General features: G+C 33.6%; 3 protein-coding genes across 10 annotated transcripts; 2 read left to right on the top strand and 1 right to left on the bottom strand.

The window, feature by feature from the left end:
• Positions 1-1512: 1512 nt before the first annotated feature.
• LOC120266919 (glutamate dehydrogenase 1, mitochondrial) lies at positions 1513-9440 on the top strand. Of its 6 annotated transcripts, XR_005538317.1 has the most exons (11): positions 1513-1742; positions 1860-1901; positions 3524-3622; positions 3748-3877; positions 4196-4309; positions 4984-5205; positions 5327-5401; positions 5876-5992; positions 7988-8239; positions 8476-8551; positions 8629-8639. XR_005538317.1 is itself a non-coding variant. In XM_039274574.1 (9 exons), the coding sequence occupies exons 1-9, from the start codon at positions 3770-3772 to the stop codon at positions 9193-9195; spliced, it is 1233 nt and encodes a 410-aa protein (XP_039130508.1). In that variant the 5' UTR covers positions 3748-3769; the 3' UTR covers positions 9196-9440. The 6 variants fall into 6 exon arrangements, 1 of the variants encoding a protein (XP_039130508.1); XR_005538320.1 differs by lacking the exon at positions 3524-3622; XR_005538322.1 differs by lacking the exons at positions 1513-1742; positions 1860-1901; positions 3524-3622 and adding an exon at positions 3063-3181.
• A 1421-nt stretch (positions 9441-10861) lies between these two features.
• On the top strand, positions 10862-13362 carry LOC120266493. Its single transcript, XM_039274126.1, has 2 exons — positions 10862-11389; positions 12887-13362. Exons 1-2 carry the CDS (start codon positions 11082-11084, stop codon positions 12948-12950), a joined length of 372 nt encoding a protein of 123 aa, XP_039130060.1. The 5' UTR covers positions 10862-11081; the 3' UTR covers positions 12951-13362.
• A 960-nt stretch (positions 13363-14322) lies between these two features.
• Positions 14323-24821, bottom strand: LOC120266880 (casein kinase 1-like protein HD16). Of its 3 annotated transcripts, none has more exons than XM_039274530.1 (17): positions 24524-24821; positions 23208-23636; positions 20521-20646; positions 20368-20441; positions 20214-20283; positions 20039-20094; positions 19840-19911; positions 19653-19747; positions 19377-19443; positions 19184-19313; positions 18857-19075; positions 18599-18729; positions 17908-18082; positions 17681-17771; positions 16537-16694; positions 15612-15800; positions 14323-14802 (listed from the first exon to the last, which is right to left on the bottom strand). In XM_039274530.1, the coding sequence occupies exons 2-17, from the start codon at positions 23631-23633 to the stop codon at positions 14743-14745; spliced, it is 2139 nt and encodes a 712-aa protein (XP_039130464.1). In that variant the 5' UTR covers positions 23634-23636; positions 24524-24821; the 3' UTR covers positions 14323-14742. The 3 variants fall into 3 exon arrangements, with proteins under 3 accessions (XP_039130464.1, XP_039130463.1, XP_039130462.1); XM_039274529.1 differs by having other exon boundaries at positions 23208-23680; positions 24549-24821; XM_039274528.1 differs by having other exon boundaries at positions 23208-23634; positions 24549-24821.
• Positions 24822-25792: the final 971 nt, after the last annotated feature.

The following is a 25792-nucleotide window of genomic DNA, read 5'->3' as shown; positions in this document are numbered from 1 at the left end:
TTTATTTGCCATAATTTTCATGTGTCCTGGTAATTAGTATTTCTTTTTATTAAAAAAATTAATTTTGAAAATGAAAAGATAAAATTTATTGCTTTTATTTTTCTATTTAATTATTTTATTTTTTACTATAAATCAAAGTACCTTTTTATCACTAGGACTTGCAGTGAATGAATTGATTTTCTTCATGGCTAAAATATTAGATGTGCAATTTACAAACAGATTTAATCATCTTTTTCTTTTTTTAATTATTTAAAAATAAATATCTCTTAAATCTATTACAAATAAAAATTTTAAAAAAGATTTAATCTATATCCATAATGTGAGTCAAATGCCCCAACACGTGTGGCATGTGACAACGACAAACTATGGCCATTTTATCGTTCTTTTCTGGCCCCACTAATAATATTATATGTCCTTTATCATAAAAACCTATAGGGATGTGCGTCGCATTAAATCTACGCATGCGAGCATTGAACGACCCTAGTCCCTACCTCGCTACATCCCCTATAAAACTAAACTAACTAAACCTTAATCCTAATACACTTCTTTCTCCCTCCACTTAAGATGCAATTAAACATAAACAGTGATAAGACATCTTTAGATTCTTTACACACACACACACACACACACAAAATAAAAAATAAAAAATAAAATAAAATCTATTCACAGATGAGAGTTAGAATAGTGTATTTCCATCCTTCAAAATAAATGAAAAAATAAAATTATATTTTGGGAAAATAAATTATTTTAAATATTTGAATTTATCGAACAGTCTCTTATTTTTATAATAATTTACTTTTCCATTCATACAGCTTATTCTATTAATTTATTCTATTTTATAACATGTACTTTCATTTGTTTCCGTTCCGTTTAAAAAACTGAGATGTATTTTTATCAACGGTAGTTACTTTTATAACAGAGATAAGAGAAGTACACTCTAAAAAGATTTTTTTAGAAATACTTAAATTTGGTGGGACAATTTATATATAAGTGAAACTTGAGCGATTTTCAAGGCATTAATTATTATTTTTTTAAAAAAAGCAAGCTGCAAGGAAAAACTTAATTAAAATAAAATTATGACATAAAGTTAAAGTAACAAGCACATGATCATATCCTATCGTTTTTATTATGTCCACTAAACAGACCCTAAATAAAGATAAATACAAATACAAAGATAAAGACCAAATAAAAAATTAGTGATAAAATATAAATAAAAAAATTAAAAATGTAATCCAATCACAAGTTGATCATAAGCCAGAACAGATAAGGGCTTCCAAACTGTCTATTACCATTCTTCAAAAAACTTCTTTTCTTTTTCTTTTTAAAAAGGATAAACCACATTTTTCAAAAAAATAAAATAAAATAAACATATTTATTTATTTAGGAAAAAAAACCCTAAATAAAATTGCAATTTTTTTTAAAAAAAACCAAAATAAAACAATATAAAAACTCTATATTGGTCTCTTTCTCTCTCTGTGTTTCTCTAACGAATAAGCTTCTCCGTTCGTGCGAGCCTTGTTGGAGCCGCACAACCATCGCTACATGTGATTTGGTTCTCTTTCTCACTGACATTGGCACGCATATATGCTTATGCTTATGCTTATACTTCTCATTGATCATACACACACACAAAACGCACAGAGAAATTCTTGGAATTGATTCTTTTTCTCTTGCTATTTGTATAAAACTTCGTCTTTGCTTCATTCTCAATTCATTCCTATCGGAACAACACTAGTACAACGGTGAAAAATCTAGTCTTGCTTTTTCCTTTCTTTTCTTTGTTTGTTTTTGTTTTTATTCAATTCTGTTGTGTCTTTCCGTGATTCCATTGTGTTTCACTGTTCCTTGTTTTGTTGCAGATTGTATCCCGGTGTGGAACTCGATTTTCACGGGTTCTCTAGGTACTTTTATACGAATGCTGATGAGGTGTTTGTTGAATTGCTTTCAGATGTATTGTTTTGAAAAAAAAAATTAAAATTTAATGTTGATGCGTTGAAAAGTTGTGATTTTGGAGAAGGAAGTGATTTGAATTGACATATGCTATCAACAAATGGATATTGGGGGTTTTTTATCATTCATGAAGAGTATTAAACAAAAAAAGTTTGGTTTTTTAACAATGGATTATGGATAGTGGGTGTTCTTAATTCTCTTCGCTCTTTGGGCCATTGCTTGTATCTTTCTCTTGTTACTATTTTTTATTTTTTACCTTTTGTTCTATTAGTTTATCAAAATCCCTTTTTTGACTTAGAGTTTTTTTATGAACAAAGACTGAATATTTATGTTTTTTTTCTTTGCAAAGGGCTTTCAAATATTTGGAAAAAGGTTGGGATTTGAAATCTTCAGTTGGGAAAATCTAACCAAGAAAAAAGAAAAAAAAAAAAAGAGTTTATTGTTTTTGGTGTTGTATGTATGTTTTGCTTAGCTGACACAATGTATTGACTTCTTTGTTGGATTAGGGAGCTTTTTGGGTCCCCCGCTTCAAAACAGACCAAAATTTAGAAAGAACATTTTCCACTCTTAGCTTTTCTGCCAATATATCTGCCAAACTCTTGCTCATTTTCTACCAGTATGATATCACTGATTCCTTTGATGGATCTCATGACATACGATATCTCTCTGGGGAATATCCTCAAATTGATCCCTTAAAGATATTTATCAATGTTTACTTAGTTTAATTTCTCAAAAGTTTCTGCAACAATACTGGGGGCCTGGGGCTGTTTTTGGGTAAATGAAAGTAGTATGGCGGAAGTTTCGGTAAAAAAGAGAAAAAAAAGGATAAAGTATCAGCACTGTGTACGAAATTAAAAAAACAAAAAAAAATTCCCCACTGTGCTTGTTGAATTCGAGTCATTTGGATAGAGGTCGTGCAATTAATTTTCGTTGGCTCAGTTGTGTTTGTTGGCCCATACATACTAATGGTGGGAAAGCGAGGAAGAGTTTAGACTTTTCATATTAACCGGCAGCAGCATAGTTTAGCTGATTAAAAGTATACATATTTTTGTAAATATTGTGCCTTGTATCAATAGCAATTTCTTTATAAACTAGCACAACTAGTTTATTCTTTGGAAACTTTTGTCGTGGATCTCTGCTTGTTGTTTTGATGGATGCTAATCTTTTTTCAATTCATCTACAACTATTAGCAGTCTTTTTGCCTAATTATTTCAATTAGTTATCTCCTGAAGTAAGCCCGGACAATTGCCTTTTTGACTTTTGATTATTTCCTTTCAGTCAAATATCAATTGCTGTGTCCTGGTCATCTGTTTTACATCCTTCCAAGCATTAGCATGCTTTTAGTCCTGGTCATATGTTATGCATCCTTTCAAGCATTAACATGTTTCTTAAGTCCTGGTCATCTGCTATGCGTCTTTTCAGGCATTAACATGTTTTTCAGTGCATCATTATTTTTCTTCTCTTTTGGTTGGAAACTATTCTTCATGTTATTTGTTTCCCGCTCAGTATATTTTATGGTAGAGTAAATGCCTCTTTATTGGCATAAGTTTTAAATTTAATTGGTATATTTTAGTTGATATCTTCCTCCTTGTCTTTCACCGACGTGCTGCGTTGGGCTCTGACCACCTGGCAGAGGTGTGGCAAAAGGTGGGATCGTAGGGGTTGCTTTAAGGTGCAGATGGCACAAAATCTTTTTTAGGGTTTGCATGATTTTCGTGTTATCTTCTCTTGAATTTTGTGTCTTTTTCCTAAGATGTTGTGCTCTTGACTACCATTTCTTTCCGGTGCGCTTTTCAGGTGTTTAGATTCAGAGAACAAGATGAATGCATTGGCTGCGACCAGTAGGAATTTCAAGCAAGCGGCCAAGCTGCTGCGGCTGGACTCTAAGTTGGAGAAGAGCCTGCTCATCCCCTTTAGGGAGATCAAGGCAAAACCCTTTCTTTCCTTTGATGTCTGTGATCTTTGTGGTTCCTGATTTTACTTTTGCTGAAAAATAGGGTTTTGATGCCTCAACAAGTTGTGGGATTTCTGTGTTTTTGACCATTCTGGAAATAAGAAACTAATCTCATGATGTTGAATGATTTGTTCAAGGGTTTTTTTTTTTAATTGCAGTAGTAGTTACTCTTCCTCATCTGTGTTTGATATTTGATGATTTCTTTTTGATTTATCGACTTATACACAATAATTTATCTTTTATGTAGGTGATTCACTCTTCTAATGATTAAACTTTGCATCATCATTGCAGGTTGAGTGTACAATCCCCAAAGACGATGGAACTTTGGCATCTTTTGTCGGATTCAGGGTGCAACATGACAATGCGAGAGGCCCGATGAAGGGAGGGATTAGATATCACCATGAGGTGGGGTAAATATTCCATGTTATTTTCGATCCAAAATTGAATAATTTATAGATCGAAACAAGTCAACTTTTGTTTATTCATTCTTATTTATGGAATCTCTTTTGCCGCTATCCGTAAAGAAGTTAAAATGTCAGATCATAAGACCAGAATTTCATTGTTAGACATCCATTGGTAGGTTCAATATCCAACAAGCCCATCTTATGTCGATGTTTTGTTCTCCCACTTCTTTCTAGTTTGGGATATTTGATTCTTGTTAGTATCAAAGAATTTCTTTAGGCCAGTATTATCACAGTATACACGCTAATCGGCTTCTGCCCCGTGTCATACTGAGACTGGTAGGTCATCGGAATTGGTTCATACTGAGGAAAATAAAATGAGAAGTTTATGGGAAACAATTGGTTAATGATTTGACTTTTATCATTTCCTAGTTTTAATTTGGTTGTTAATTTTTTATCAGTGTTGATGCGGGTATCTTTTAGTTTTTGACAGTGAAGGAAAAAATTTTGTTGAACAATTGATTGGCTTCTTTTACTTGTATTTAAGAAATTCTTATTGTATATACTTGTCCATTCATTCACTTGGATTGAAACCCATCTTTGATACCAGCTTTATTGGAAGTTTCATGTTTCGATGATCAAACTTTATTTTCTCATCAAGTTATCTGGATGATGCAGGTTGACCCAGATGAGGTGAATGCCTTAGCACAGTTAATGACTTGGAAGACAGCTGTTGCTAATATTCCATATGGAGGGGCGAAAGGTGGAATAGGATGCAGTCCTGGACAGTTGAGTATCTCTGAGCTCGAGAGACTTACTCGAGTTTTCACACAGAAGATACATGACTTAATTGGCATTCACACTGATGTCCCTGCTCCTGATATGGGAACCAATTCTCAGGTTCATAAAAAATGGAATTTTCAGCTTAGTTTGGTTCTAGCTTCGCATATGCATTAAGTGTTCAACTTTCACACATTTAATACCAATCTGATATGCTCTTCATCTTGGCAATTTGGCACAGACAATGGCCTGGATTTTGGATGAGTACTCCAAGTTTCATGGCTACTCACCTGCAGTTGTTACTGGAAAGCCTGTTGTAAGTATAATATGGAAAAAAACAAACTGAAGAACTGCTAGTGCACTTTGAGTCTACAACCATGTTTTTATTATTTGTAATGTTTTGTGGAATTTCATGCTTTGGTAGACTTTGTTTTCCTTGTGTCTGTGCTATGTGATTGTGTCTATAGCATGCTAATAACTGAACTTTAAATTGATCAAATTTAATATGCTTGAATAAAAATTACAGTATATTTATTTTGATATCACAGTTCAAATCTCTATCATTTTATTAATGCCCATATATTAAGGTCTTCTGCTTTTCTTGTTTGATTCCTTAAGTCAATAAAATATTTATTGAGCTGCCCTTTTTCTTTTCTTTCATGAGAGCTTATCTGATGTGAAATTTTAACTAATTAATTTATAAAATGCTTGTGCTGTTATCTTACCTTTAAAATTTGTTAAAATTTATTGTCACTGTTGGAGGATAAGTTCTTTTCTTCTTTGGCTGTAGGACCTTGGTGGATCTCTGGGCAGAGATGCTGCTACTGGAAGGGGAGTCCTGTTTGCTACAGAGGCACTGCTTGCTGAATATGGAAAGAGCATCTCAGGCCAGCGGTTTGTTATACAGGTCGTAAAAACTTGACCTACTTATCTAGCTATTTTGGAACCAGAAAATCAATAGCATGAAACCAATTGTGGATAGCAATACTGTGAACGTTATTCAAATATTAAAATGAGCCAGAATGTCATTCAAATGTAACTTACTTTCATTGTCTAGAAAGTAAAGCTATTTGATCACTTATTGACCTGCTTTCTTTATGAATATTATTCATAATCAGAATTAGTTTTTATGAATAATGATGTTAAGCTTAGCTGTTTAGTAAGTACCTTTTTTCCATATTTTAATTTCTAAATACTTTTTGGTTGGTTTTTAAGCGCCGTTTTAGCCAACTTTTGAATAACCAATTTACTAAGCATATCGCGCCAACTCTCCCTTTTTTGTGTGTATATTTTACTGTTGGAACTCTTTCATGTCCTTGGTTTCTAAAGTCAGATTGTATTTGCTTATGATATGCTTCTTAGCATGGTAGAACTATGCAATTTCAAGTCTGTATAATGTTTGCCATCCACCCATCACTTCAGCTGAAATAGGGTCATGGTTGGTAGGGACTATATGTCTGCTGGTGTTTCAAACTTCAGCCAAGATCAAGATATGAAAAAGCCCAATATTGTTGTTTTGAACCTGAGATAATTTGCAATGGTGCATATGGATGAAATTGTAAGTTCAAACCAAACCTGACAATTGTGTTGTTTAACAGGATATAGAATTAGCCCCATAGGTTTAACTGGACTTCATCACTTAGACTAGCTTATTTATGAAATCTTAATTAGAATTCTAGTAATTAACTTGATGTGTTAATTAATAATTAAAGCATAATTAGACAGGGATTTGGCCGAATATTAGATTTTAATTTGATAAGAATTAGGTAAATTAGTTTAGTGGCCTCATTAGATTTGGTGAATTTCAAATTATTACACTATGATATCTGAAGTACCCTCTTTGAATGTGTCAGTAATAGATTGAATTTTTTATTTTAAATATGATTAATCTAATTTGAGTTCAAGGAACTAGAGGCTTCAATGTACCACTAGAACTTAACAGCCAAGGCTAGTTATTATGAATTTACTTAATCACTTCATTGTGTTTCTTGCCTTCTTTGCTTCTTTCTATAAAAATTTTATTCAAGTAATGTTGCATATTGAACATCTTTCTATAACTAATTGGAAAATCATATCAATTCTAACAACAAATAATTCTGGATAATTTTCTTCCCGTTCCCTCTGTTCTCAATAACTTTTTACTTTCTGTTTGTCACTTTTACTAAGTTTTAAACTGAAAAATGCTTGAAATGAATTTTAGTATCAAAATAGAAGAAATATTATGCAAATAACAGAAGTGAAACATGATGTAGATGTCGGATAGTAACTCATTGCACTAGAATAGCCAGATATTGAACACCTGATTGATTAATTTGCCAGTACTTGAATTAGTATTTTGGAAGAAGTCTGGGCAAATTCCATGAAAAGAAATCATCTCTCTGGTTCTGGTGGATAAGGTCATTTATTTACTATTAGTTCAAAATTTCTTTTGTATTGAGTGGATATTGGTGATGAAGGCTATGAGTTTTTAAGTTGTTTGTTTTCTCAGTATACGGCTGACGTTCACTTGTCGTACAGCCAAGATCCTCTTTCCACAATGAATCTCATGTCGTGTAGCTGGCTTTCATTTCAGAAGAAATATTGTTGTATAGCTAAATTTCAGTTGTATAATAAATATTTTGTCGTGCAGCTTGCGTAATTAACATATTGTCATATAGCTAGCATTCACTTGCATAATGAATATCTTGTCGTATAACTAACATTCATTTGCATAATGGACTTCTTGTTGTATAGCTCCTACACTTACAGTATTGCTTGAAAATGAAGGAGCAAGTCAGAAAGATTGAGAAATAGAATTTACCTGGCCTGCTAAGCAAATATTTATTCTCACATGTTTATTTCTTGTGTTTTTTTTTTCTTATTAATTTTAATTATGTGAAGCTTGTTATTTTGAAATATTCAGGGCTTTGGCAATGTTGGTTCTTGGGCAGCACAACTCATAAGTGAAGCTGGAGGGAAGGTAATTGCAGTCAGTGATGTCACTGGAGCAATTAAAAACAGCAATGGTCTTGACATACTGAAGTTACTAAAACATTCAGTGGAGAATCGTGGGATCAAAGGTTTCAATGGAGGAGATGCAATTGATCCAAAGTCACTGCTCACTGAAGATTGTGATGTTCTTGTTCCTGCAGCTCTTGGTGGGTGTAATCAACAGGTTTTTCTCTCTACTTTTCTTTATTCTATAATAAGATAAATTGTGAATAATAAAGTATCAGAATGTATGCTGTGCTTATCTGAAACAAAGAGATTCAAATTGCCAACAGAAATCATTTTGAAGTATTAATTTTACTTCTTATCTTTAAATTTCATGCTTGCAATGCATTTGCCTGAAATGATTTCCATCATTGATGTCGTTCATTATCTGAAGCATGTTATTTGAATTATTTGAAGGGAGAATGCACATGACATAAAAGCCAAATTCATCGTTGAGGCAGCAAATCACCCAACTGATCCTGAGGCCGATGAGGTAAGCTAATCTATTCAATGTCAAAGGGTAAAAAGCCGAACATTACTTGAAAAGTGTTCTTTTTATTTCATCCTCAGATTCTGGCAAAGAAAGAAGTTGTCATTCTTCCAGACATTTTGGCTAATTCTGGTGGTGTAACTGTCAGTTACTTTGAGTGGGTTCAGGTAAAGATTCTAATTCCTCTATTTTCCCAACATGTCTCATGTTTCTGTTTATAGCTCTCAAAGAAACTGTATGCACATCACATTATTTAAAGCATTCACTGAGTATCACACAGCTTAAAAGTCCTTTTCAATTTTGAGTTTGTCCATTTGATCAAACTTGTCGAAAATTGCTAATTAATGCCATATTCTAATACATGGCTATGTTAAATCAGGAAATATCTTTCTCTTTTTCTGCATATAAAGCAAGTGAGAATCAAGTTTGAGAATGCTGTTTTTTTTCCATTCGAATTGCAGAACATTCAAGGATTCATGTGGGATGAAAATAAGGTGAACTCCGAACTAAGAAATTACATGATCAATGGCTTCAATGATGTGAAGGAGATGTGCAAGACTCACCACTGCGATCTCCGCATGGGCGCCTTCACTCTTGGAGTCAACCGAGTGGCCCGAGCAACCGTGCTCAGAGGCTGGGAGGCTTGATACCTTAATCAAATGTCACAACCTGTCTTTCTCTGTCGCGGAAACGGATAATAAAACTCAGGTGCTAGTTTTATGTGAAAGAACTTAGCCTTTTTGCTCACATAATCAGGGTTCTTAATGTTTGAATTTCATGTCTTTTTTTTTTCCAAGAATTGTATGAACCTGAAAACAATGAACTTGTCTTGACTCAATTCTGTATTTCATTGTGTCTTTGTTGATTCTAAATTTAGAAGATTGTTCTCTCATGTTGGAAACATTTAGCTTTTCATGTTCCAAACTTCAAATAAACAATTAGTTAAATTTATTCTAATTTGGAAGTTGCATTTTCTAAGGAGCTGAGAGATGCATTATGATCATTATTCAAATAAATAATTTTAGATTTTGATGATAAAATTCTTGAACACTATTCTTGTTTCCATCCTTCTCCATTTTAATAAATCATTGGTTTATCCACATTTATTCAAAAATTTCTTGGACAAGTTATTACATGGTCTTATAAAAATGGTTTGTGGAGTCATTTGAAACAATTTTCAACTTTTGCAAGGGTGTATTTAAATAAAACATCCTTTGTTTTGTTTTAGTTTAGTTTTTGTAATGTCATAATTTAAATTAATTAATAATTCATTAATTATATATATATATATATATATTCAATGATTTATTATACTAACTCCGAAAGAAGAGACATAGCTCGATAATAATTAATTATAGACAATGAGATTAGCAAGGGAACTATTTATAATTATAATTAACAAGAATGGTTGGGAAGTTAGGGTTAGAGATCATGAATGATAAATTGGTCAAGGGGATAATAAAATGATAAATATTCAATATTAAATTTCATTATATTTTAAAATGTTATATATATATATATATATATTCTCATAAATATACCCCATAATATCAATAAAATTATTTTTTGGTCCCTCTCACTTTTCAATCATTCCGATTAATCTCTTTTAACTTTCATATCTATTGGTCCCCACTGTCAACCCAACTAGTGATAATATTTCCAAAATATCTTTCTGTACCTAAATTTAACCTTGTGGATTTTTTTTAATTTTATTTTTTTGGCATGTATGCTGTAAAAAAAAAAATCTAATTCTTTGTGCAGATAAACATTTCTTATGGAATTTTACTTGATGCTAAAAATTTTTATTATTTATTAAAATTAATTTATAGAGCCAATAAATGAATAGCATGATGAATGGTTCCCACTTCCCATGACACTATGAAATGGTGCAAACCAACTAGGACTTGGTGGCATTTACCAAACAATAATAATAATAATAATAATAATAATAATAATAATAAGATGCCATTGATTGGAAAGCCAAGGTGGAGCCAACCTAACCTTCAATTGCTTTCAATCCAAACCAAAAACTCTGTCAACATAAAAGTAGTAATTTACCCCCATCATGATAACATTAACCACCAAAAATTAATTAATTAATTTAAAAAAAATTAATTAGTTTGTGTGTTCTCTCTCTAAAGATTGCTTTGCATGCATTTCCTCAATGATGGCCAAGGCAAGTAATCCCTTTTCTATTTAAATAAATAAACAAATAGATAATATCAAATGTATTTGAAAAATAATTACTTATTTTTTCAAGGTTATATAAGAAAAAGGTGATTTTTTTTTATTATTATTTTTTTATTTTGGGGTTGCTTTGCTTGGTTTGTGAAATTGATATTCGTAGTATCTACGAGAGAAAGAAAGAAAGAAAGAAAGAGAGAATTCATGCAATGGATTGATGCTGTAGATTGATTTGATGTGGGATTTTGGTAGGATTGGGGAGAGGGATTGAAGCTAGGAATTTTGGGGTGGATTTCCACCAGATGGGGCCTTGAATCGATTTGGATTTGTGGGGTTTGAAGAGGATTTCATGAGGGTTTCGTTCTGGGAATTCCTCCATTGTCCCTTGATTTGCTCTTCCAAATCGTCTTTCAACCATTGCTCGCCGCAGCCGGTGGGTTCGGAGGCTGCCCAGGTTGCTGTTGATGTTGTGGAGAAGCTTCAAGATGATGATGATGATGAGGAGGAGGAGGAGGAGAAGAGGGTTGGGTTTGTTTTGAGAAGTAGTCTTAAGAAGCCTTCGTTTGATTTGGATTCAAAGGGGCCTGGGAAAGAAGGAGTCAGGTGGATGGATTTCATGGGGAAGGAGCTCGTTGAGGTCAGAGAATTTGAGCCAAAGTAGGTTTTATACTTTTCTTTCTTTTTTCTTTGCAATAATGCTTTTTTATTATGTTCTTGTTGATTTGTTTTAATTTGTTCATGATGATTTTTGCTTAATTTGTGAACTAATTTTGGTAGCTCTTTGTCAAGATGTGAACTTTTCTTTTTTGTTTGTCTTTTGGGTGAAGTTGTACTTTTGTGGATTGAGTTTATAATGTTGGGTTTTCAATGCTCCCAAAAGAGAAAATTAGCGTGTAGTTTTAGGTGATTTAGGCCATAGAAAACAAAAAAAGAGTTCTATTTGGATAAAAGAAGCAAATTTGGCAATCTTGGAATATTGCCACATATTCTTTGGGCCCCTTAACTAGGTTTAGCAGTGGACATTGACTGAATATCAATTAAGATCTTTTCTGTTAACTGAAAAAAATGGCAACAGATTGAAGAATGTTGCTGGACCAAAGCACTTGTATGTAAACGAGAAAGAACTTCGTATGCTACGCTTTCCTCTTTCCTAGCCTTACGTAATGCGGACGAACTACCTTCATTCCTTGAACTAGAACTAGCGAGTGAAGAAGGAAGAAAAGCCAATGAGGACTTTATTGGTTCACTTGAGCCGAACTGCCTGAATTTATCCTAATTCAAGTTTAAATGAATGTTGATGCACGTTGTCTCAAACGGTAGGATGATGGTGTGCGGTAATTATTGTAGGTTGTTTTCATGTTTGTATCTTTGTGATTATAAGAAGTTGGGGCTTTCTAATAAATTTTGATTTTAGATTTGTAAGGCCATTCTAGACATCTTGGTTATTTTGCTAATGCATACCGCTTATAGTTATAAATTTTTATTTTCCTAAGGGATCCTTTATTAAAAGTCAGATGTTTCAACACCGACTGTCAAGAGGTTAGAATGAGAAAAGAATGAGCAAATATGAAGGCTGAATACTTTACAACTTTTGCAAGATTTCAAATGGTCTAGTCTTGGTCTTGGAAATGTTACTTTTGCTAGGTTTATTGAAAACTTGTTCATCATGCCTTTTTATATTATGAGCTTGTAACTTCCATTTTCCTTCATAATATTTATAATCAATTATAAGTTACTATTACCTGTGGTTCCAAAACAACAATTAGTTGTAATATTTGGGTTGTTTTACCTTAATCCATCTGTGAAAGCCATCAATTTGATTAGTAAGTTAGTAACACATCAGCTACAACATTTTTTTGTTCAAATCAGTCTTCTGCAACAGCTTGCAGAAATTTGCTTATATAAAATACACAGTGGAGCTTCCAGATGATGCTTTATCTCTTATTTTATTGATTAAGCCGTGTGCTTTGAACATCGGCAAGTTTTTCACACTAATGTTCATTTGCGATATACAAAATTGAATAACTGCACTTTGAACTGCTGATTGCTGATGCTACATTCACACTGTTATTTCTGTATGATGAACCATCTTTCTCTTTAACCAATACTCTTTTTCTTCTTCGCAAATTCAACAATTTATTGTCTATAATACAGTGAATCTTCAGACTCCGATGATGAAGATGATAACAATCCAGCCTGCATGTGTGTGATTCAATGACCCATCTCTGTAATTTTTCTTTTCCAATCACACAACGAAGATTCAGCAGTCTCTGATCGCCAAACTGCATCGAAAGGACAAACCTGTACATTTGTGGAGCACATGTTACACAAACACAAACCTCGAACAAGGCGCTAAACATCTCAAGTGAATGTGGAACTCAGTTGAAATACGCTGAATTGTATGATGATCTGATTGTTCTGAATCACAATATTCGTCTGTGTCGAAGGTGGTGGTCCGCCGGCATTAAGGGAATTTCTGAAGCTTTTATGTTTTATAACTACTGATGCTAATGTTTGTTGAAGGGGTTGCAGGCAATTCAGAATCACAGATGTTAATTGGTGTTAGGAACTCTGATTTGTTTATTTCAAACAATGGTGCCTCACGTACTGAATGCAAAATGAATCATTGACATTTTGGTCCCTTGAGTGTTTTTTATTTGGGTTTTTATACTTGCATACCCCTGCAAAAATAAAAATTTGTTTATTTAATATTGTATAATTGATATTTGCTTATACAGCCTGCAAATCATTTTTATTTGTTTATATAATCCTCCAATCAAAAATCAACTAAAGGATTTTATAAAAAAGGTAAATTATCATTTTATTCTTTTTCTTTCTTCATTTTATGAAATAGAATAAAAAAAAATGTTTGTTTTATCTATATATGTTTATAAATTTATAAATTAAATTTCATCCATAAATATATACACATAAAAAAATACGTTTTATAAAGATATATAAACAAAAAAGACTTCATGAAAGTATATTAATAATTATCCATTTTTATGTAAGTATGCAAGCAATCACCTTTTTATTCAATGAAACAAACTTATAAAATAGATTTTTTAAATGATTACTATGGAAATGATAACATTTATCTCCAGCATTGCCTTTTTTTATATATGCTGAGCTTCCCAACTGAAAACTTCTAAGTAATATAAATTGAGAGTTTAAAAATACTATTTTAAAAAAGGGGGAAAAAAACCAACTCCAAACTTCACATTTTTTTACCATAATATTTGGGATTAAAGCCACTGTTCTTCTCATGATTCTAAATTCCTTATAATAATTAACAATTTATCACCAAAATAGATCTCTTTCATGTCATGCAATTGACTCTAATTAATTCTTTGCTTAGACATAACAAACAAGCAGCAAAACCTGCTAAATACACAGATACAATAAGATAAAAATAGCTCATCACATAAAAACCAACTTTCACATCACAAAACAAAGCTACACATAAAGAAATAGAGCCAATAAACCTGCTTGAAAATATCAAGTAAAATAATAGCCATAAATATCAATCAGCTGCTGCTATTATAAATCAGATATGTAACACATATCATTCAAAAATCTAAAACCTGAAATGCTGCAAATTTATGTTGTTTTCATTAATTTAAGAAGCTTTGGCATTAAGATAAAAGAAAAACCAAGTTGGCTTTTGATTGCCCAAAAAGTAAAGCTTCAAAAAAAGGGAAAAGAACAGATATGTAAATGGACCTTCAGATTGATATCAGCCTCAAAATAGCTAAAAGGTTGGTCAAGACACAAACTTACCACAATACTTCTATTTGGATGAGGAAATAAATGAGGCCTCAGATTCTTCTTTTCTCTCTTCTTTTTTCTGTCACTCTCTCTATTTATATCGGCAGAGGATAAACTTAAACTATTGAGAATCTCACACATACACATCCAAGGCACAGATATAACAACAAGTCCCTCATCTCTCAAAATTCGATGCCTCCAGTGATGCTTGCTCCTTGCCAGATATCATCACAGCAAATACTTCAGCACACGGTCCGACCGTAACAAATTGAGGCGATATACAGATTTTTGGCCCATTTTTCCTGCAAAATGTAAATTTATTTTCTAAAGCTTCCCGTGGTTCTCATGCAAGTAATATATGCACCATTTAGAAATGTCATGTTTCAAGTAGAGTAATGGTTGATGGACCAAAAAGCTCTCTGCTTAACAATGAATAATTAAGTTGAATGATATAATCAAAAGGCATCATCCTCATAAAGTCTTTGAGTCTTTCAACTAAACTGTAAATTGATGAGAGTGAATGTGACATGAACTATGATAGTTATACTAGCAGAAATAACTTCTACAGTATAGGATTGCCTTTCTTTGCTTATTGGCATATAAAATTTGCTAATTCTCTAACTTAACAAGAAGAATTTTTCCAGTAAGGAAGAATCTCTTTCCGGAAGTATAGCATTTGAGAAGACACATCTGAAGACTTGAATGGGTTCCAGTGTCATTTGTAAAAATTCATTGAGAAAATAATCAATTTATTTGTTCCTTTAATATGAATAGATGGTGGCAAACATCAAGTCCATAAAAAGAAAAGACTGGAGTAAACGATTTGCAGTTCTAGAACTAGATCAATATAGTATGATTAATATCATCAATCTTCTAAGAAACTGCAGAACATTGGAAAATATAATTAGCATTTGTTGTGCCTATTCAAGTAATTCTACATCTAGTGATAATATAATAAGCTAATATGATTATAGCATATGAAAAATAAATTTAACAGTTTCAAAATGCCACGGAAAATTGTGCTTAATATCTTTCATAGTAAATCAAAATTGTTAAATAAATGACTGAAATAATCCCCAAAGGTTTAAAACTCAGCTGGGAATACACGCACCTTCACATGGTTGCTGGGGAAGGCAGAGGTCCGAAGAGTTTCTTGTGTCTCATCCATTAGTTTGCGTTTTGGTATGCTCAATATGAATGCTGCTTGGTCAGCAGTAGCAGCAGTTGAAGTTATCCTGTAACCACTCTCCCATCGGCGGTGGATTCCTTCACTTGGGTAAAGAAAATCTAACTCCACCACCTGTGTAAATAATAATATTAAATAATGGAACAAATCAATACTTTCAAGGCAAGTATGCAAGCAGATAATACATGTGGTTTTATCATCAGATCCAGAAATGATTGCAACTCTTTCACATGAAAAAGGACAGAAGACTATCGAAGATTGCATAATTTGGGTAAAGTAAATATGTTTTTCTTCAAGTGTGCCTGAAGAAAGAAAGGTTTTAGTATAAAATGTATTACTAGCCTAAGTAAAAAAAAAAAATGATCATTGATAGAAAAAATGGATTATCAAATGATCATGGCATTACAACAATTGGCATGCAATAAATGATCAGGAAAGCAGATAAGGGAGTATTCAACTTTGAGAGAAAATTCAGAGATTAGATTGTCAAACAATTGAAACCATTGACACCACTTATCAATGTTAGTTGAAAAGTTGAGACCCTTCAGATGTCAGCATCAAGGAAAAAATGAGAAGCCTTGACACACAAGATCTGAAACTTTAACAGACACATGGAGAAGTTTCTCTGCTTGTAGACTATGGATGAAGAAGAATTTAGATATGTTTCCCAAAAGCTAGTATAATGGCTGGTGATTCAATTTAAAAAAAAAAACTCAAGCATTCGCATTTACAACTGTACAACATCTATAGATCAAAGTTTCGGAGCAGCCTCAAATATAATGTAATTTTTACTAATCACTATCACGAGCTTTAACTTAAAAAAATCTCAGAAAAACAATTATTTTATAACCTGATCAGAAAAACCAGAGTTCCTTGACATGACTACTCCCCAACGGCTTCCAGCAGTTGTCATGGATGTCACATGAAAACCTTCTTTCCACTTTTTATTGATCCACTTGAATGGAAATGATTCGCTGACTTTATAAGACTGCTGTGTATACGGGGTTCCTGCAGATATGTAAAACATAAAAATAAAAGGTCATGAATAATCAAGTCAATCAAGATAGCTCTAAGCATAGCCATCCACCATGAAGGAACGAAAACGATAAGCTTAATAACTCCAAATTCTGAATATGTTATCAAGCAATCAAATTGGTCAACTGGGTGATAACTAATGGTGTGAAATATTGCTTATTAAAAATCTTAATGCAGTGCAAACAAGAAAGGCATCCAATTTATGCTATACATAAAACTTCGAACACCTTGCAAGGTCCAATTACTCAGTCAAACCTTTTGAATTATTGAAACATAACAAGTCTATACAATACTAGACATCTGTGAATTCAAAACTGTATAGAGATATTGTTACTGAAAAGGAGATCTAAGCTTCTCCCAGTGCTAGCTTTGATCTTTATTATAAGGAGGTGGAGATGACCTAGACACAACAATGAAGGTAGAGAAAGAAAGTGACGAAGTAGATAGAGAAAATACTGCCAGAGAATTTTGTAGGGAAAGAGTGGTGATGATAAGTAGAGACAGAAAGTGGTGACATATGGAAGTAGAACTAAAGAGATAAATATAGTCAGGATAGATTAGAAAACAACGCAACCAAACAAAGAGGATTTTTGTTTTAAAAGTTAATATTTGGTTCACATTTCAGTTGGAAATGAGCATCCGCATCTCTAGCTTTAGAAAAATTATAAGTCCAATGGTTTGGAATGCTAATTCCTACTCAAAAACATTTCCTAAACTGCAATGAAACGAGACACGTTCCATGCTAAAAAGAAAACACCTGACTGTCTTTCTCACAAAACTGATTTACTGTATGCATTGATTGAGCAGGAGTTTATCTATTAAAAAGTTCCATGATAGAATAGCTTAGGATTTTGTGTTTTCTAATATTTAAAATTTAAAAATTGAAGGAAAAAAATGATATAATATCAACAGCAAATATCAACTATAACTCATGCATAAGAAATTGATGAGGAACAGACCTTTAGACATAACAACTAATGAACTTCCATTGTTTGCACCAGCTATTGCACTAATGTAGTAATTCTTTTCCCATTGCTCCATGATCCAATCCTAAAATAAGCATAAACAGATAAAGTGACCACAAGCAGTAGATACTATTGCTAACTAACAATTGGAAGAGATGCAAACATATATAAGCATATATATATATATATATATATATATAAGACAACAGCATTAGACACACCTTGTGCAAGAAGATAGGGGACAACTCATAAACTTGAGAACAGAAGCCCGTTCCTGCATCCATAATAAGGGCCCAAAGATTTGTTGAAGATGCCACACAACTGATGTACAGGCCATCTTCATTACCCTTTTCAACATGTTGATGAAGTCTTGCATCCGCGACATTATAATGGTATCTAAGAAAAGCAAATAATATGGATAAGAGAACCATCGGCAGATCATGCAGGTGCATGTTGGTATTTCTATATATATATGTCTGCCATACTTGAACCGCAAAACCAAATAGGAAACAAAATTAACAGCATGGTTCTAAAAAGTTACATCTAAATACTACTTTGCAATCAAGAAATGATACATTATTTCAATGAATGTGATTGTACAAAAGCCAGCAAAATAAGGACAGCATCAAATAATGATAATCAAAAGAAATACACAAAATCCTTGACACATAATGCATGTGGTGATATGTGTGTGTTCCTACAGATTAGTATCTGCAACACTCGTACGAAGTCTATGGTCATCGAATATTAATGCTGATGGGTAAGAACTAGTTTATTTTCGGCACATGAGCTTCAAGATTTTCCTGCTAAAGATCTAGAATCCTTTGGCTTCAAAGCGAAGATTTTGGCACATGAAACCAAGAGATAGGAAACAACTGATTAGTGTCCCATAAGTTGAATATATCAGTTTACCTCTGCTTCATAGGTCGCCTGGCATTATAAACTGATATCCATTGTGTAGCTGGGCTGCCTAATCGAACTTTTTTCTTAGGTTGGTCATCTTCTTCAAGATTCACAAGCAACCTACCACGTTTCTGCCCAACCTATGGATGTAAACTCCATCATTAATAATAACAGACAACAACTTCAACTTTTTAATGTTGGAATAAGTGCTTATCAAGATATGAGAATTTATTTGTATTTAAAACAGACTCTGCACAATGAAGAAACCTTTATAGCTCCATCAATTCTGATAGGCCTCAAAGGAGTGCATGGTTCAATCAAACTGTCAAAAAGGGAAATAAGCTTTGAGTAATTTGGTTCTTCATCAAACTTCATATTTGTCACTGCTTCCAGGAATTGTCTAAATGGAGGAGGGCAGAAACAACATAACACATCCGGAGAAGTTGCCATTTTTCTCTTACAAACAAGAAAACTCTTATTGTCTCCCTGCATACATAGAAAGATATACATGATAAAAAAATTTAAAAAAAAATAGTAAAATCAGCAAATGCAGAGGGGATCAAAGTCAATAATCAGTTCTCATCATAAGCTAACCTGATAGCCTTGCCATGGCAGCCTTCCCCTAATAAGAAATATCAGTGTGTACGCCAGAGACTCAAGGTCATCTCTCCTACTTCCTGTACGACCTAAATGGGCATGCACACTTGCATATCTTATGGTTCCCCTGCAAATGGAAGACGTTAGAATGCATCAAAGATCAGAAGTAAACATATAGACATTGCCAAACCTGAAAATATCGGGCCTTTGGTCATAGTCAACATGTTGACCAGAAGATGATTCTTTCCATCTAGAAGCTGCAAATATAACACATAGCACAATAAAAATTATCCTTAGAACATAATATATACTCCACCACCTAAAAAATTTGTGGATGAACAAGTTAAAAATAAAGAAGCCTCCAACTGGTAAGAGTTCTTCAGAAAAGGAGGGACTGCTTCAATAATTTATATCACTATTTTTACGGTAAAATATAAAGAAAACTACTTCAGAAGTGTAAGGATACCTAAACCAAGATCTATAAGGAAAAGTTTTTTTTCGTCTGCAGATCCAGGCTGACCAAGTAAAAAGTTCTCCGGCTTGACATCTCCATGTACAAATCTAAACCCAGAAATAAAGCAAGTGAGTAATAGCTTCTTTAAACGCAATTGGTGCTTATTTTTAACAAAAGAAAACAACAAGATGACATGTACCCCTTCATGTGAAGCTTCTCCAGAATTGAAATTGCCTCCACAGCAATGCAAGCCACCATATTAGGTGACATTCTGTTCCAAATGGTTAATCAATTAGATGGGGCATCTTGGAATATATTGTAATGATTAATGAGTACTTAGTTTAATCTACAGAAATATAAATATTTATATATGCAAATAAAAGTAATCTGCATCTTACGCTTGGCCAACAGAATTCCATACATCCCAAAGACTGGGTCCAAGCATGTCCATGACCTGAAAAAAATTGTTTGTGATAAATATATCAAAACAATGAAGCCCAATGCAGAGCTAATCTTGTTGGCCACTATTAAACAAGTTCTGACCTCTAATTCCCTCATTAAAATTTAACTCACCAGAATGTAGTAATCGCCTTGGCGGCCCTTGTAATGAACCCAAGGTATTCCATAACATCCATTCAGAGAGCTGTTCAAAGATGAATTAAAAAAGATAGCTAATTAGTCATTCAGAAACATGTAAAATCGACATCAACAAGAAACAAATGCTTACTTGTAAACTTGCCACTCATAGGGTGGACCATAGTTGCAACCTTTACTACTACGATGCTCAAATTTCAATGCCACCTGCAGAGGACATAAGCTCTAAAGATTAACATAGCTTAAATTACCAGAAACCAAAGGGCACTTGAAGTTTGAATTTCACCTCAAAAGCATCTGGGCCTGTGCGTTCAGTTCCACCAGACAACCTTCTGCCAACATAGACCTGACCAAAACCACCTTTACCCAACTTTCGCTCTATTTTATATACAGGGGAATTACCTACTTGAACCTGCAAAACAGAAAGGAAACTGGCATCTTAATAATAATCTATTTACAGAACAAAAAAGTTAATCAAAGCTAATCTAGTATTAATTAAAACTGGTACTTGACAAGACAGTAGATGAAGTTTTGAAGACACAACCAATGTAAGTAACAGAAAAAAAAATTCACATAAGCAGAAAAACCAAAAAGGCATCAAATAGGAAAAGCTCAACATTACCAACTAAATCAAAGAATACCACTAAAGGAAGAAAGAATAACATCAGAAGCCCAAGCAGCAAAGGAAAACTAGAAAGTTGATGGTATTATGAGAGGTCACAAGAAATCAATTATAAACCCATCATGCAGAAAATTGTATCCAACGTAATCTAACTGCCAAGCCTTATCATAACTATTCTTATTCACCTTCATGAATCCTTCTATAGCCCAAATTACAAACTGCTTAATGTGTTTATTATGTCATTTGCCGCCACATGCATCCACTAAATGCCAAACCTTCCTCTCCTACTTCATGTCCCAAAAAAACCATCAAGTCCTCAATCCAATCATGCCTTGATCTTTTCTATTTGTATTTCTTATCATCTAGGCAGCACCCATTGCAAATTTTACACTTCTGGTGATGCATTCATTCTGTCTTACCCTTGACACATACATCCATGAAATATTAGGTGCATCTCTCCTCTTTTATGTGCTAAACATGCAAGTGCAAATTTCTCACATCGAAACTTCAAAAACTCTTCCATTTAAATGCTAGAAAATCCACATTAAAGCAGATGATTTTGCCTTGAACAGTGCCCCTCCTTTGTCTAATAGTTCAATTCATTCTTGCCTCTTTCTTTCTTTGCCCCTCATCAATGGAAACATTCACATTATTTGGTATTCAATATTTATATATTTTTATTTATTTATTTATGTGCCCAAGTCTTTAATTTGAAAACAGCATCAAAGAAGAAAATAAATGGTCTCTTTTCATAGAATATAATTAAATAAGGCCACTAGATATTGCATCTCCAAAGCTTAAGTCTCTGGACTATCTCAGATCATTTCAAGCATGATCATGCTAATAACAATTTGGAAGTAGATCTTCCAAAAGAAACGAAACCATTATACATTTTGCAGTTAAGGAAACCCTATGGCAACGGGACATCATGCCTTTATTTTTTTTCAATTTTCCCTCTTAGCTAACAGAATTGCCAATTCAATCAAGGAATTTCATCACATTAAAGTAAAATTTACTGGAATATATAACATCCATTTTCTCATTTGTCGTTCTGCTTATGTTTGCCACTGCATGGGTTGATCAACTAGCATAACATTTTGGTTGGCACACAACACCCCAAAATCAACTAAGAAATTACACAAATGCTTAAGGATAGAGCCGACAGTCCCTTTGGTAGGAGCCTTGGAACAAAGTTGAATCACATTTAAATAATAATAATAATAATAATAATAATAATAACAGATTTATGGTCCAAATGTCATCATGCTAATTATAGTGGTTGAGATAATAAACTATTCCAAACATAGACGCATTAATGATTATGGAAGGCTCCACTTTAATAATATCAAAAATCCATTTAGACAAAAGCAAGAGGCAGTATTATAACCTTTTTAAGAGCTGTCTTGAGGAAAGGCTTCATTTATATCAGACAATTGCATTTAGAAGCATGAAATAATGCTAACAAATTAGAAGCACTAGAAACCCCTTCGAGGCGAAAAGGACTTGCCTCCATTTTGAGCACGCATAATTTCCATCTAAAACAAATGGAAACATCTTTGTCTGGCTTTCAAACTAATTTAGGATAGGAAAAATGCGAGAAAAGAGGAAATTTCATCAGAGTGGGGCAAAAACATCATACAATGAAAATGAACATCCGTTGTGAAAACTGATTGGCCAATCTTTATTAAATAAAAACAAGGAATTGTTAAAGCAAAATTTAAATTTCCCAATGTGCAATATCCCATGATTTAGCAAAAGGCTTTTCCAAGTGATAATTCTAGACTAAGCAAATTTGCTACGTTAACGATACCATACATATGCAAATAAATTTAGCATTGTAGATGCTACCACATAGCATTCCAATAATAATAAACTAATAATAGATGCATATTTCCATGTCCATATTGAATTATAAATGCCTTAATTTGCAAAACTCTCTGGAATGCATTCCGATCGGACTCCAGTATCCATGTCCCTCACATTACTGGAAGAGAGAGAGAGGAAAAGAAACCACATTACCATTTCCTAGGATTAGTATGCGTAGAAGAAAAAGGATTGTGCATAGGCATGCACAGGAATATGTAGCTAAAACATATAACAAATATTTAGCACATAAGCTTCGAGCATGTAGCAAACATATCTAGGAATTCGTGTTCCAAGAACAATGCTCAAACAAACAGTTTAAGAAATTAAATGCTATAGATAACTAGATGCAGTCCATAGTAAGCCCAAAAACCCCAACTTATCAAATCCCCTCAAAATGAAACTAGAAAACTATACCAATAAAATAATTAAAATGGCACAAAACTTAGTTCAAGAATATCAAAATACAGGCAGCAAGGAAATGTTACCCGCTCAGGGACAGGAGTTGTGGTTGGTTCATCTTCAGCTCCCACCAATTTCTCTGCACTCCCACCCTCCATCACCAAATCTTTATCAGCGGCTACCTCTGCAGCTTGGTTCAAAAAGAAGTCTTGTATGCCCCCAGCGGCAGCTCCTGGCAGAGCCTCACAAGGCTGATCAGGATCCAAATCAATGACCCTGATTCCTTTTCCTCTACCAGCAACTGTTGGCCTAACTGGTGTGGCTGCAGGCCCTTTCGCTACTGTTGCAGCATTGGCACCTCTTCCCCTTCCTGCACCAGTGCGCCTCCCTGTGCGGTTTGGAGTTGGTAACCAATTCTCAGCTTGTTCAAAGGGCTGGGATGCAGGCGGAATATCATCAAGCTTTTTGGATTTCAACCGAGCCTGCCGTGCTCCACTTCGCAGCTCTGGCATCCTCTACCCATGCAAGTCACACCCACATTAAAATTTCCCCAAATTACCTTCCAATATTTTCATCCAATAAAGGCAATGGCACAGAAAACCATCATAAAATCAGATCAAGTTCAACAAGAAAGAAAAAATTCAGGGAAAAAAAAGCAATTTATGCCAGGGAGAGCGACCAAACCAACAAGGAAGAACAAGAAATTCGCTTAGTATCCAAGCAATGAGACATCCAAATGTCATTAAACAGAAAAGACATCAAAAGTTAGATACTGAAACCCAAATCAATAGATGAAAATATCATTCACTCCAACGAAATAAACAAGAAAACCCTCAACATGATGAACATCAGAAACTGAACTTCTTCAAATGGAAAATACAAGCTTAACGACACAAAAAGAATTTTCGCAAAGAAAAATAAGAATTTTGATAGAAATAACCAAAAGACACCTCCTTTCCCATCACCACAGGCTTTTGAAAGGAATCGGATGTGGCTAAAAAAGAAGAGGTATCCCGACTATCTGATGCCCGGGTTTCGGACCAAAATTCCCCCTTTTTTCCTACGAAGCAATCCTCAATCACCCGAACGGGAATCCCCACTACCCCAAAAGCGATCATCCTATCAATCCAAAACCTTAATCCCACCCCGCAAGTGCATCCCATGTCAAAAACTAAATCTAAAAACCTCTCTTTTTACCATATCCGGCATCATCGGTTGAATCTACCGACATCCCACCATCGATCCACCCCCAAAAACCAGATCAAAACGGAAACATTCCAAGAAACCCCAACAACGTCACCTCCATGCAAACCGATCATCAGCATTCCCACCCCCACATACTCATCATCCTCGTTAAAACCAATAAAAAAAAAGAAAGCATCCAATAAACCAAGATCAGTACAAGAAAAAAAGATGAAATCCCTTACGATCGGATGCTTATCTCCCAGCTCCAACTTCAGCGGCGGCTGGCATTCTTCAGATGCCTCGATTGCTCAGGCCTTTCCCCTTTACCTTTGTAGATGATCCCAGATCGAAACGATTGGGTCTAGATGGAGCAAAAAGAGGGCAAAGATAGGAGAGAAAAGCGATAACGCGATTGGCAGGATGCTCGATTGCGAGGAGGCGGCCAAAATGAGAGTTGTGGTGTGGGTGATGTTCTGTCCGTCTAACACGCTCAGCGTTGTCCAAAGTCCTGCCCAGTTTTTGGTTGCCACAGATTTCATGCATCCCATGCAATGCAATGCATTGTGCATCAATATATGTGTCCACTTTCCTCATTATTATTATTATTATTATTATTACTATTATTACTATTCATAGACATTGATATATATATTATTTTTTAAAAATATATATATTTATTATTTATATTTATTACTGGTCCATTGAATTTGATGATTTTTTTTTAGGGATGGATGTATGTAGTATGTATGTATGTATGTGGATGTCTGGATGGATGGATGGTGATGCATGTCATGATGATAGATGTAGGGTTTGGTTTTGATTTTCAAATTTTTTTCGGTTGCTTTTTCTCTTTTGTGATAGGGGTAAAAATGCATTTACACCCCTCTGTATATTAAAATTTTATATGTCCTGTGTGTTGCAATTTATTTACTGAGAAATTTTTCGTATCATCTCTTCAAATTTCTCACTTGATCAAAAAAAAAATCTCTGAACTGTTTCATATCCTCAAAAGATCCCCTGACACTTATTTGTCAATACTTTTATCAAAAATACCCCTTAGTGATTTTAAATGAAAACACAAAATAGTAAACAATAAATCAAGATATTAAATATCAAAAACAAATATTAAACAAAAACATTATATTTTTAAATTATAAACTTATGTAGTTATACTTAAACACATAATTTTAAATAAAAAATATACTTAATAAACAGGAATTACATTTCACAAACAGGGCAAATTTTGATTTTTAAATAAACTAAACTAATGCAGTATATTGAAAAAAATAAAAAAACAAAAAAATAGGGATTGCATGGAAAATAAAAATGTTAAAGAGACTGAAGGGAAAATTTGGGAAATTTTAAAAACTAATAAATAATGTTCTCTTTATTTTTTAAAAACTAATGTGGATATGCCACCTCACACGTACAAAAAAAATCAAATCCTTAACTATTTCACTTTTAAACCTTTGATTTCAGTATGAGA

The sequence above is a fragment of the Dioscorea cayenensis genome, chromosome 8 (assembly GCF_009730915.1).
Source record: "Dioscorea cayenensis subsp. rotundata cultivar TDr96_F1 chromosome 8, TDr96_F1_v2_PseudoChromosome.rev07_lg8_w22 25.fasta, whole genome shotgun sequence".
In the NCBI taxonomy this organism is placed as follows: Eukaryota; Viridiplantae; Streptophyta; class Magnoliopsida; order Dioscoreales; family Dioscoreaceae; genus Dioscorea; species Dioscorea cayenensis.
The sequence above is the reverse complement of the archived record's forward strand: the minus strand, read 5'-3'. Positions and strand labels throughout refer to the sequence as shown.